The 13,315-nt window shown below is 41.3% G+C and overlaps 1 protein-coding gene across 2 annotated transcripts in view; it reads left to right on the top strand.

The window, feature by feature from the left end:
* unc-13-4A (BAI1 associated protein 3) overlaps positions 1 to 11,855 on the top strand; it is a 74,017-nt gene extending 62,162 nt beyond the window's left edge. For both annotated transcript variants that reach the window (XM_086829751.1, XM_086829750.1), the window contains 7 exons: positions 271 to 439; positions 2,655 to 2,961; positions 4,035 to 4,547; positions 4,623 to 5,096; positions 7,029 to 8,418; positions 8,487 to 8,733; positions 8,809 to 11,855. In XM_086829751.1, coding sequence (XP_086685877.1) covers positions 271 to 439; positions 2,655 to 2,961; positions 4,035 to 4,547; positions 4,623 to 5,096; positions 7,029 to 8,418; positions 8,487 to 8,733; positions 8,809 to 8,900 — 3,192 coding nt within the window. In that variant the 3' untranslated portion in view covers positions 8,901 to 11,855. The remainder of the gene's footprint in view (positions 1 to 270; positions 440 to 2,654; positions 2,962 to 4,034; positions 4,548 to 4,622; positions 5,097 to 7,028; positions 8,419 to 8,486; positions 8,734 to 8,808) is intronic.
* Positions 11,856 to 13,315: the final 1,460 nt, after the last annotated feature.

Genomic DNA, 13,315 nt, shown 5'->3' with positions numbered 1-13,315 from the left:
AGGCGAAAAAAAACACAGGATTTTGTTTGAAGATGTGGGAGGGCGACGAAGGCCAATAAACGAAATTTGGTGCCAAGGAAAAATATGCAAATTTTCCATTAAATGATATTATGATTTTGTTGACTGCCAAAATATTTATACAAATAAATGACAATATAATTAAATTAAATTTTTCAAAATATTTACTCTCCCCATGGCAACGCTCCACGTACAACATGGCGTATGGGTAAAACGTATTACGTATACGTACTGTTGGCAACAACAACACAGTTTGCGCATTACAAGGACGAAATGTATCTGCACGCACAGCGCGCCTTCGGTGTCAATCCGGATCGTCATTATCGCCTGCTGCACGCCTCCGCCGAGGATAAACCAAAGATAATCGTACTCTCTGCGGTGGTAATCGAGGCTGATGGCCTCGAGGCGAAGGATGCCAATGGTAAGCCCAAGCTTTTCCAGATTTCCACACACTCGACACTTTCACATAGTTACCCCTCCGCACTCTTCCAATGTATCAATCTGTCCATCGTGTATGTATCGTGTGTAAATATTTTTAGTTTGTAAATTGATTTTGCGGCTACTGCGGTAATTGCATTATGAAGCCCCCCTGTGTGTGTGCCTCTCTCTCAATGCTGGGCAAATCAAGAAGCCAAATGAGGCATCCATAAACGTAGCACCATGTGCGTTGACTATTTCCCTCAATTATCCTGTATTTTCGGAGCCTTTTTGTTTGTCCTCCTCACAGTTTTGCTTATGCCTCTTCGTGGTTCTCTTTGTGTCAGTGTGCGTTCAATAAATTTGCAATTTAATGCTTCCCATTTTGTTCATTATGCTGAAGAGCAGAAGCCTCACAACCAGTAAATAGGAGGACACTGCAAGAAAACTCATTAAAAGATTAGGGAAAATTAAATAACTATTTTTGGTCCTTTTTAATATTAAAATTGAATTTTACATTGAAAGGAATCATTTCCGACCCTATAAATCATATATATTATTGATCAGAATCAGCAGCTGAATCGATCTAGATATGTCAGGTAAAAATCTATTTTTTTCAATTATTTTCAAATTTTATAAGGGGTTACATCATTAGAATTTTCAAAAATTGACAAAAAAAATTAAATTTATAAAATGTTAAATTTAGTATGCAGATTCATTACCCTGATCAAAACTAACATAGAACATCTTTCCGAATAAAAATAAATGCATTTTTACAATAGTTATGATAGATTTTCCATTCGATTTCACAATCGCTTGCTGAAATGGTAAACACTCTACGGTTTTGCGAAGTTAGCTTATTTTTCTTTTTATAAGTATTTTTATAACTTAACTTACTTCACTTTAAATCTACATTTCTTTCTGTGCATAAGCAGCAGCATCCTCATCGAAGGCAACGCAATTTCGCATTTTAATGTGCTCAAGGATGTGTAAGGAATACGTTGAGTGCTCCTTCGGCTGCGTCTACTTCTGTTCGAACATTTTTCTACCGCCTCCTGAGTCCTGCCTCCTTGTTACCCGCCTTCTGGTGTCCTGCCTTCCATCCGACAATAGTGCAGTGGCAGTGGCAGTGGCAGTGGCAAAGGCAATGGTAATATTAGTGTGCCGTCTGCCATCTGCTAAATGTACCGATGACGGCCAACGTCTGGAAGCCCCACCAAATAGGCCGGAATGGGTAGAATTTTGGGTGGGTAGGAGAAGGATGTGGCCCTGGGCAGATGGCAAACAACTCGTTGCCGATGAAACGTGGCTGATGAGTGCGGCGAACTGCCTTTGTTTTGGCCCCATTCCCGGCCTGGCAAATAAGCTCCGAAAGCCGAGAATCAGGTTCTGTTCAGTTCAATTCCTTTCGTTTCGACTCGGCTTTCATTAGCAGCCAGTGATTCCTGGCCTGGACTTGGACCTCAACAGGTCAACCGTGAAAGCCAAGAACCGAAATTGGTCATTACAATGAGTGCGGCCACCATGCAGAGGTCCGAATTTCGAATGAATCATTTCTGGGCGGGTAATCGATTTGCCTTCGGAAGGAATCGGTTTTAGTACATAATCAGTACATTGGTTAATTCAATATGCGCTCACTTATTTGTAGCCACTTTGAACCCAATTAAATTAATCGTGTCAAAGCAATGTCCCCAAGGCATTCAGTCCAATTGTTTCAATTATATTTTGGAAAAATCTTAGCGATTGTGGAAAGTCTTAATCTTGGCAGCGGGCATCTGCGGCTGCTGCTTGCTGGGTTTATGAGCTAATAGCTCATGGCTCACGGCTCATGGCTCTTTTTGCTGTGCGCGTAAATCACAGGCACTCAATAATTGAGCGGCACTTTATGCAAATGAAATGTTAATCATACGCAATGTGTGACTGGGACCAGCTGACGCCACGCTGTCCCCGCGGGCAGTGCCATTAATTGGCATTTAATGTCATCGGGGCGAGCTTCTTCATTAATGCGGCGCCATTTCTCATTCCTTCATTTCCGCCGCTCCTTTTTCCTGTATCCTTGTTTTTCGCATCTTGGGGATAAATATATAATTAAATGCCATCTCCATGTATTCTTTACTTCTGTTCATAAAAGGATTACTTAAATATTAAACAGATTTTTTTGTATATGTATGTAATCTTTGCAGAAACTATTAAATATATTTTATTTATTGCTCTTGCAGGTTTCTCGGATCCGTATTGCATGCTGGGCATCCAGCCGGACGGAGACGCTTGTCCGCCCGTGTCGCCGCTGCCGCTGCCGCCGACGCCTCGAGCCCTGTCCGCGGACATGAGCGGTGGCTTCGATAACAGCGCCACGGACTCGCCGCCGCATCGCAAGCACAGCTTCCGGCTGAGCTTCAAGCGGCGGGAGGCGGGTCGACGGGAGCAGCGCGACTCACTGGGCGGCCCGGTGCCGGCCAAGCTCATCAAGGCGACCAGCATTAAGCCCCATACACTGACCCCCAAGTGGAATGAGAAGTTCAAGTTGTAAGTGAACACAGAACAAACAATATAAATACAATTTGTATATAAAAACTAAACTCTGATATCGAAACTATAATTTAATTTTGATTTTAAGAATATTAGGTAATATAAAAATAACTTTTACTACTCAATTTAGATTAAAACATTAATTTCTCTCTCTGCACACTTTGAGGAACATTTTAATACGATTGTTTGCTTAAATAAAGAGGGCACCGCGGCAATTTTTTTGAGGGATTTGTAAAAGGAATTATTCAATTACTTCCTCTTGTAATTTAAATGAAATATTTAGAAGATGGCAGACGCCCTTCCTTCCGCCTGGCTGGTTGATAAATGAGGAAACCTGGCATCAAAACCAAACAAATCATTGTGAGCCTTGATCTCTGTCACATGCTCAACGATTCGCTTCAATGCCGAATGTAATTTACGAGTTGTAAGCCATAAAAGAGGAAAATTCATTTACATTTTCCATAAAATGGAAACGCAAATGCACATGAAATGTGCCATAAGAAATGCAATGAAATGTTATGTTGCAATTCCCATAAAAATGGAAACAGGGAAATTGAAAACCAATCAAGCTGGAAAGTTTGGCACTCTAACAAAGACGTATATATTTATTTTACAGTGAATTTTATATCATTTTCTAGAAAATAAATAAATACTTTCTTTTATAATTTTAAGACAAAGAAATTTTCCATATTTTATATAATATTTAAATTACAAACTATAAAACCAAATTAAGCATCGCTAAATCCTTTACAAAATGTCTAACTAAGCAGCAACACTTCCCAGAACAGAAAAACAAATACACTTTTATGACTGTTTTCAAACCAAAGCGGATTTTCCAAGGGCTTCGTGGAAAATCAACGACAACACTGCGCGAATGTTGTTTCAATTTTAATGCAAGAATAAATCATGTAATAAATTAAACGAAGCACAAAGCTCTGGCAAATGTTCCGGGAAAACACATGCTAACTCACAAAGGTTTTAATAGGACAAATATGAAGCAACTTTTAAATAAATTAAACACAAATCGGTGTATTCCATTTAAGTGTTTAATTTTGTATCCTTTTTTGCAGCGACATAGACGACATCAACACGGACACGTTTCACCTGGACATTTGGGACCACGACGATGAAAGCTGCGTCCTAGACGCTGTCTCGCGACTGAACGAGGTCCGCGGAGTCCGCGGCCTGGGACGCTTCTTCAAACAGGTGTGCCAGTCTGCTCGACAGGGCTCCCAGGACGACTTCCTCGGCTCGGTGAACATACCCCTTTCGGACATCCCCTCCACCGGACTGGATGCTTGGTTTAAGCTCGAGGCACGTAGTCATCGGAGCACTGTCCAGGGACGAATCCGGCTCAAGTTGTGGCTGTCAACGCGCGAGGATCGGAGCACGGTGGGCGAGGAGAACCATGAGCAGCAGCTGCACAAGATAGAGCAACTGCAAATGGTCTTCATGCAGCATGAGGTGACCACACATGAGCCTTCGTGGACCTGGTGTGGCGATCTGCCAGGACCGGCGCTGACAATCCTTCATCAGTTAGCCGTGCAGGCAGATCTATCTGACTTGCATTGCGCCATGGCCAGGTGGGTTATTTTCTTAATATATTTTCACAAGTAAAATTAAGCATATTTTTATTTATTTCCTTTTTATTTTTTAAGATATGTGGCTGCTGCCAAGCTAAATCGCTCCACCCCACTGGATCCGAAGTTCCTTCATCGTCTGCTCAGCGACGTGGAGAAGCAGTGGAATCAGCCTAATCAGGAGCCACTTAGTCGTGATCTGGAACAGTGGCTAGCGGATGCCATGAATGGATTTGTGGAGCGTTCTCTCAATCAGATACGGCGGCATAGGGACATCTTTCCAGCGCTAAATCCGCCTTCACTGATTCGCTTGGAGTTCCTGCTGCGTTGCCTTGGACTTCTTGGCTCCATGAGGGCATTCCGGGCCGTGTGTCCTTTCAACAAGGGTGTGCGCGGTGAGGTGGTCAACGCCCTGCGCAAAGGATCCGTGATGTGGGGCCAGGCCGTGCTCCGGGAGTCGCAGGGTATGCCCAATCCATTATCGAACTTCGTAACGACATTAACGGCCGACATTCAGCTGGGGCAGACCTATTATCATGCCCTTTTCGACAAGTGAGTATTGCACAGAGAGAAATATTTGTTTAAAATATGCCAATATTTCAGGACTCCTTGAAGGCATAAAATGCCCAAAAAGCAAGGGATTTCGAAAAGTCGTATATATTCCGTTTCAGAATTAAAATCTTTATTCATAAATAACAAAATATTGAAAATCTAAAATTTTCAAAATTGTTCCCATTTTTTCAACTTTTTTAAAGGGGTTACATCGTTAAAATTTTCAAAAATTGTCAAAATTTTTAAGTTTCTAAAATTCTAAATACGGTATGGAGATATTGTAAGCTATTAAAAACTATCACAGAACCGCTTTCCGAATTTAAATTAATGCTTATTCGGCTTAGTTATGAAAGATTTTCTATTCGATGGTTCCACAGGATATGTAAGTTTCCGGTTTCCGAAACTTACTTCATTATTTAAGTTCAAAATAAGATAAACTTAAATTCTCTATTATCAAAACTTAGTTTAAATTGTCCTTAGTGTAGATTGCGGATTACGGGATCACTTTTAGTCGCCGGTTCGGGTTAGTTACCTTTGCCCCGTCACCAAGTTGAGTATGTCGGACACGTGTCGTACATAAAAGCTTGGCTCCCTGCTCCAAAGTCCCTTCCAGCTCCTGGTTACCATGTGAGCACACACATACTTGCACTCCGCTCGCCCGCTGACCCAATTGAATTGTATGCCACCCGCGCAAATGGCGTCATTTCGATACCAACTTATCCGATATCGTCGCCGAGGGCGACTCTACACTCCACACTGTCGGTCTCTAATCAGTTTGAGCATTTGTCAAATGCCCGAGTCAAAGTCATAAAGCTAACGAGCATTAATGAGGGCCGCAAAATGTTGTCATGACAGATTGCCGGCAACTGGGACACTTCACTGTCCAACTGGGAGTGCTTTTTATGAGCCATAAGTAGTGCGAATATATTTAAAAAAAACAACCCATTCTGGTAATAGAGATGGGTATTGAATGGGAAACAACTCCATTCAGCAGGTACACAAGTGAGGTTTTCAATGTAAACAACACAATAGAATTTTCTTCGCTTCAAATTCCGAGGAATTTTTAGACTTTTCTAAAAATAACCAAAAGGTTAAAATGAAAGAACCTTTTAAAATAACGAGAAGGAAAACAAGCTATTATTATAATTGAAACGTGGGCTTATTTCCCTCGAATATAAGTTGATTCGGGCAGCACTGTTACACAGGTGCACGAGTTTCAAAATCTCTGGCAAATTAAATGATAAATCGATCCATCTAACGAAGCGGATCACGTTACGCCATTAGGCCAGGCCGGAAAGGGCTTCAATAACGGCTCGTTTCGTTTATAGGTGCATAGTGGCGCATCCTTGGCCTTCCCGCTGGACTAATCAGTCACATATTTGCCAGTTAGCGCGGCCATAAAAGGACCTTAATGAGGACATCAAGTGGCTTACACACATAAGCCCCAAATTAATTGCGCTGTCATAAAAATGCTCTCACGTTGCCCTTCTTCTTCGGGTCGGGCATCCTGACAAGGCATTTACCAAATGTCCAGGAGCTGTCAGTGGAAAGTGTTGAGAGCTGAGTGCTTCAGGCCAGAGTCCTGGAGTCCTGCGGCATTAGCAAAATTCACTTGGAGGCTAATTGCGGCATTTTCTCGTTTTAAACACGGACTGAGGTTGGCTTTGTCTGCCGCAGGCAACGGTTGTCTTGCCGAATGGGCTTTGTGTTTAGTTAAACGTTTCTTAAAATTGATTAAATTTTTATTTTACACGTACTTGAAGGTAGGAGGACTTTAATTTAGGAAATTTAATATTTAATAATAAAGAAATAGCAAGAAAAGACTACTAACCTACTACCTAATTGAACCTGAAAATGGGTAATCCGATTATGGGTAATCTCTTGAAGCAATACCCAACCACGTAACAAAACCCTCTCTATTTTCATTCGCAGCACGAACGGCATCCAGTACTTCAGCATCATTTACAAACAGTACGATGCAATGGTGGGCGAGGAGGTGTACACCCGGATGGCCGCTGGCCAGGTGCCCGGAGTCCGAATGAATCTCTCCCAGTATGCCGTGCTCGAGGGTGATGCCGAACCGGTAGACACAAAGCCCTTTGAATTGTTCCTGGCCCTTCAGGAGTTCTGCCAGCTGAAGCGTCACCTCTCGACGCAGCCACAGCCGCCGGAGAAGCCTCTAGCGCTGAGTCAGAGCCACGAGTGGTTCATCCCCACGCTAGAGCGTTGGATGATGGTGAGCAAGGCCAAGGCGCTGCAAAGGATTAGGGCGGCCATCCGCATGGATGCCATCTGTGAAGGCGAGCGCATTGTGCGCTACAGCAGTTCCTCGGTGGACACTGCGAGCACACTGCTAAATATCAAAGAATTCTGGAAGGTGATGAACTGGCCGGACGAGGACACGGCCATCATGTTGGAATCCCAGCTAATTGATGTGGTCTGCTCGGCGGCGATGCACTACTGCGATCTGATACACACGGCCCTGGCGGACAGTGGCTACTACGAGCAACAGGGACCGTTCCGCTGCTCCGATGACATGTGTGTCACTGTCAATAATGTGGAGTATGTGCGTCGCACTCTGGCAGAGTTCCGGTCGGATGAACAGCCACTGGAGGAATCGGCAGACAACCTCTTAGAGTCTAGTCTCACCCACATGGAGAATAGGACTGAACGGATCCTGTCCAAGCTGGCCCCCCTCATGCAAATGTCACTGCAAAAGGCCATGTTCCATTTGGCCTGGTCCCCAGACTCCCTACCGGCCAACCAGGCCATTGTTCCGCTCCTGGAGTACCTGGACTGCCACCTGGCGGCGCTGAATAGCGCCCTGCTCACCAAGAACTTCAATCGATCTCTGCGTTTCATCTGGAAAACGGTGCTGGGCGAGATGTCACGCCAAATGGAGACGGGCGATGAGACGGACAAGCCCACGCATTTCCACAAGCGTTTATACGAGGCACTCCAGCTGCTCATCGACTTCTTCCATGCCGAGGGCCAGGGCCTGCTCCTTGAATGCCTGCACACGGAGGATTTCTGGCGTATAGAGCAGAGGCTACAGTTCCACAAAACGGACACGGATCGGCTTATAGATATGTTCTATATGCAACGCCTGAGGGAGCAGTTGATGGCGGTGACTCCCTCGCCTTATGGATCGCTGGCAGTGCGGGCCTACTTCAATCATGACTCTCTTTGTGTGGAGGTGCTGCATGCCCGGGATGTGGTGCCCCTGGATCCGAATGGCTTCAGTGATCCCTTTGTGGTTATTGAGTTGCTGCCACGAAGGATATTCCTGCATTGCATGGAACAGCAGACGAATGTGCATAAGGTAATACTACATTTTCCCAATTACTGCAATATAATCTAATTAATAACTCATTATTTCCTCGACTGCAGCGCACTCTGAACCCCATATTCGATGAGTGCTTTGAGTTCTCTGTAACCCTGGAGCAGTGCCTCACCGAGGGCGCCATGATATGTTTTACAGTGATGGACCACGATGTCCTGACGGCCAATGATTTCGGTGGCGAGGCCTATCTGGCCCTGGGCAACATACCCGGAGTGGCGGACTACAGCACCAGTGTGGACAACTTCCATGGGTTGAAACAAATCGAGCTGCCACTCATGGAGCAAAAGGATAAATGTAAGTTGAGAAAAACACCCAACCCCTCAATCCCATCACGATGCTATTTCCTCTTCATGCCCTTACCCTTGATAGGTAATCCCATTTTGCAAATCCTCGAGGTGCGAATCAACGACAAGCAGGCCCAGGACTTTGTGCGCAAGCAGAAAGCGCGCTTCATCAATTGATTCTTGGATGGATTGAGACTAAGACAGGATAACCGAACGAACCGTTTGTAAAACGTTTCCAGCACAGCAGAGCAATGTAATTGCATCGACGACGATAACTTAACCGAAGCTAAACTGTAGCCAGTATCCTTCAATCCAGCATTGTATGTATTGTACCTACTCTAGTTGTTCGACAAAGACTCCTCCTTCTCTTCAGTTTGTAAATGTTAGCGAAGAATCGAAATTCAAATGGTGCAAAAGTGACGAGCAACAAGACGGGGGTTTGCTCCCCTATCCCCCGCTGCTTGAACAAAATTATGGATAAAAGTTATGGATTAAAATAAAAACACTTGACACAGACAGACACAAAATTAGGGACTTAGTAGAAGCCTAGCATTGCTGAAATTGCCACAAATTGGCAGCAGAAATCAATAAAATCTCATAAAGACACACAGTACTTGAACTACCAGATGCGTTTTGAAGACTTTTACCCGGCCAACGCATGAATACAACATATACACACATTTTTGGGTCAATTTAAGCTATACGAATATACATAAATATATATCAGCAAAGCAACATCGTGTATACTTAACAGATACAAGTGACAATTCAGCACCTTTTCTATACGCCAGTGAAAGCCAAGAAACAATCAAAATTTGCGTAACTCCGAGCTTCTTTGAAATCCCCCACAAAAAAAAAAAAAAAAAAACCAGAAACACGAAACACAAGACATACTATACAAGCAGGAAGCTATTTACAATATATATATATATATATGATATGATGATGATGATATATGTACATGATGTGTACAATTTATATCATGCCCAAAGGACAGTTTAACTAAGTCTAAAGTATATTTGTAAACTATTTTCTGAGCACAGATTTTGTATAAATTTATTAGACACGCGCTAGTCCCCCCAAGAGGCAGCCTTCGGCTCTTTTGCTTTATACTTAGGGCTTTTCCCCATGTCTTTTATCCCCACCTCCGCCCCAGAAAACTTTTCTAGCCCCGTCCCCCAAAAATTGGTTTTTCCACCCAGAAGAAAAGGTCTCGCTTCTATTGTAAATTTTGTACTATATACAATGGTCTCTATAACGAAGGAACTTGAAGATATTATTAATAATTGAGGGATTGTTGAAACTGTAACTCTTAACTGTAAACTGTACACTGTAAACTGTAGGATGAACTTTTTATACCTTTCGCAAAGGCAGTCGAGGGAAATTTAGAGGGCAAAACTAATGCTAAAGCTGAGGCTAAACTAAAAACGAACAACTACTAAATGATGCACAACAAAAGAGGAAAACCCAAGTCAAATTACAACTATTTTTAATATTTACACTAAACTCGAGCGAACAGCCACACATTTCAAGATTGTTAATTACGGAGTACGAGTATTATGCAAGAAATCAACAACAAACAAACAAAACATATGAATATACATATATACATAAATGGATAAATAATTAATCGGTAATCAAGCAAGTATTTAGTTAATAAGGCAAACATTTGGTTCGCAGTCCTTGCACAGCCTTTCAACATCTGTATCTATACGGTTTAATTATGTTTTCCTATGTTAGAATTCAACTTCGATACATCGAATACTTTGAAATGATCCCAAAAAGAATCAAACATCGAAGTAGAGTCATAATTTCCAATGCTACTGTGCCAGGCTCTCCTACAGCCCAGCATAAAACTCCACGCTCCTCACTCCGTATCTTCCAAAGAGCACTTTGACTTCTCACTTCAAACTGCAAACTGCAAACTGCTATCTTCCAGATTTTATGTGCAGCAAAAAAGAAAAAATAAGAATAAACAAATAAATAGTTAAATGGATAAAAATATAAATATGGGCAAGAGTTTGCTGTACTAACCAACCGAAACTACTGTGTTGATATGTGTACCTATGATAATAGATATCGAATAGATAAAAATGCAAGCACACCCACGGGCCTACAGCAAAGAGTAAATAAAATCAAATCAAATTAAATTATTCATGTTACTAGCACTAGCTAAACAAAAAACTAAATAAAAAATAAATAAAAACCAAATATATGAAGCAAGCAGAGTAGGTTAAATGTAAACAAAAACTACAAATTCCAACTGACAAGGAATGCGAAAATTGGCCAAACAAAGAGACCAAACGCATTTCCCAGCCGCCACAAAAACCAACAAGCAACTGAAAAAACTATTGAGAATCAAGGCCAAAACATGCATAACCTATACCTATAACGATATATAGTATATACCTATTTGAATGTGCAGTTGTTGTGCTAGTTACAGAATACAAAAGAAACCTACAAAGAGCCCTCCTACGTATACAGAATGCAAATACAAATACTTTTAATTGCTATATACATACCATATACAAGCGACCAGCAGATGGCAACAAAACGATACAAAGAAACAACAACAACAACAACAAAAAAGATCAAATAAAACGGCAACTATTTTCGATTATATATATATTCGTTACATATATGATACCATATTTATTTCCCCTTTTACACAAAACCACACAGACCACCAACCCCACCCACAGAGATACTAAGTATTTATAACTATTGTGTATTTTTTGTATGCCAAGACAGTACTACAAATAAAACACTCTACCGCCGATACTTGATATGAATATTTTGAAGGTAATTCGAAACAAACAATTGTAAAAATATAGTTTTTTAAATGTGAATACATATATATGGAAAATGTGTGTGTGTTTTGCAAACTACCAACGGGCCACAAATCAGGTTCCTAAGCTCCCCTCCGTACAAGATATACAAATATCTGAGCCGATGTCTTAACAGCAAACACCGCAAAACTCTTAAACTAACCCTAAGTACATAATCAAGTCGATGAGAAATGACAAAATAAAAGAAAATCCTTAACGCATATTCAATGTAAAAATTCAACAAAATGCTGCAGAAAACAGAAACATTATCAAATTCAATCAATAAATGTCAATGAATAATTAAGTTGTCACTATCTTTTATTCGGGTGCGGGACTTTTGGGTATTCAAAGGGTAAATATTGAATTACAATTTAATGCAGTTGGGCTTTAAATTGGGTTTATAGTTTAAATTGCATTTATAGTAGTTCGTTAAACTTATTGAATTTTAGACAGGCAGATTTTTAACATTGTAGAGGCGTAAGTTTAATTTATACCAAGGGGAGAACTTTTTAATTAATCCCTTTCGAGAGAACTCTTTACTCCCACGATCCTTACAATGTGATAGAAATAAATACAACTTTGTTTTAGTTCTCCAACTGATAATTCAGAATCAATCCCTGCGACAGGACAACGTCATCCATATATGCCGGCCAAGGAGGAGGAGCTTGGCATGAAAATAAATTGTCGTAACGCTGACAGGGTTTTGCGGCCAAGTGCGGAAAAGCGGGAAAGTGTTTACGGAATTGATTTGAGGCATTATCTGGTGCACGTCAAAGGTCTGGTTGTGAAGAGAGAGTGGCCCCCTGGCTCAGCGACGAAAGTGTGGAAAAGCTTTTATCTAAATTAAATCCTGACACATGCGAGGCCGCAGTTTTCCCTGTCTCGTCTTGTCCTTTTTTTTTATGGAGTACAAACGACTTGCCGGTTTGTATTTAAAGCCAAATGCTAGGGTCGGTCATATTAAAGCGATCCTTTGAGACACCAACATGATGTTCCATTGTATTTAAGACATATCCTAAACTTTTTTCACGACACACAGTTGAGAAATCTGTGCAGTTTTATGCAACTTTTATGACACCCGCCAAGGACACAGAGCGCACACAGGAAACTTTTTACGACTTGCAGTGCCAAAGAACAAACATCAGGCGTACACGAGCTGCGCCTGATGCGTAAAGTAAACAGAAAGTAACGTCCTGTGAGGAACTGAAAGGGATTTCACAGCAAAAAAATAGAAAGAAAGAATGCTAACATATATGTATGTATGTATGCCAGGAGTGCTGCTGGCATAGAGCCCGAAATAGACAAATCACAGGATCCTGTGCGTGTCAGCAGCGAAGAAATCAAACTGGCAGGAGTCCCGCATCCTGTAAAAATAGGAAAAAATAAAACAACAAGGTTTTTTAGGTTCTGTAAAGTAGAAGAGCTTATTCTCCCTACACTGTTCCCAACTATTTTATGTTAAAATTAAGGAAAAAACTTAAGGTTTGCCTCAATTTAAATGACTAAAGCAAACAAGCAACAGACATATATTTTAAAAGCAAGAAAAGGTAACATTCTTCGGAATGCCGAAGTTTTATAATACTCTCCAAGGCTATAAAATATAATAAAGTATATACTAAATATAAATATGTATTAAAAGTGAAACCATCGTTTTAGAAGCTAAACAAAATTAATAATGAACACACAAAAGAACATTTATGGTAACATCCTGTTTATAAGTTCCTAAAAAAAAACAGCAAAATAAGTCTAAGACTTATCTAATTA

This window comes from Drosophila serrata, unplaced genomic scaffold (assembly GCF_035046125.1).
Source record: "Drosophila serrata isolate PLE 108 unplaced genomic scaffold, ASM3504612v1 contig_217, whole genome shotgun sequence".
Lineage (NCBI taxonomy): Eukaryota > Metazoa > Arthropoda > Insecta > Diptera > Drosophilidae > Drosophila > Drosophila serrata.
Note: the sequence above shows the minus strand (reverse complement) of the source record. Positions and strands in the feature narration are given on the sequence as shown.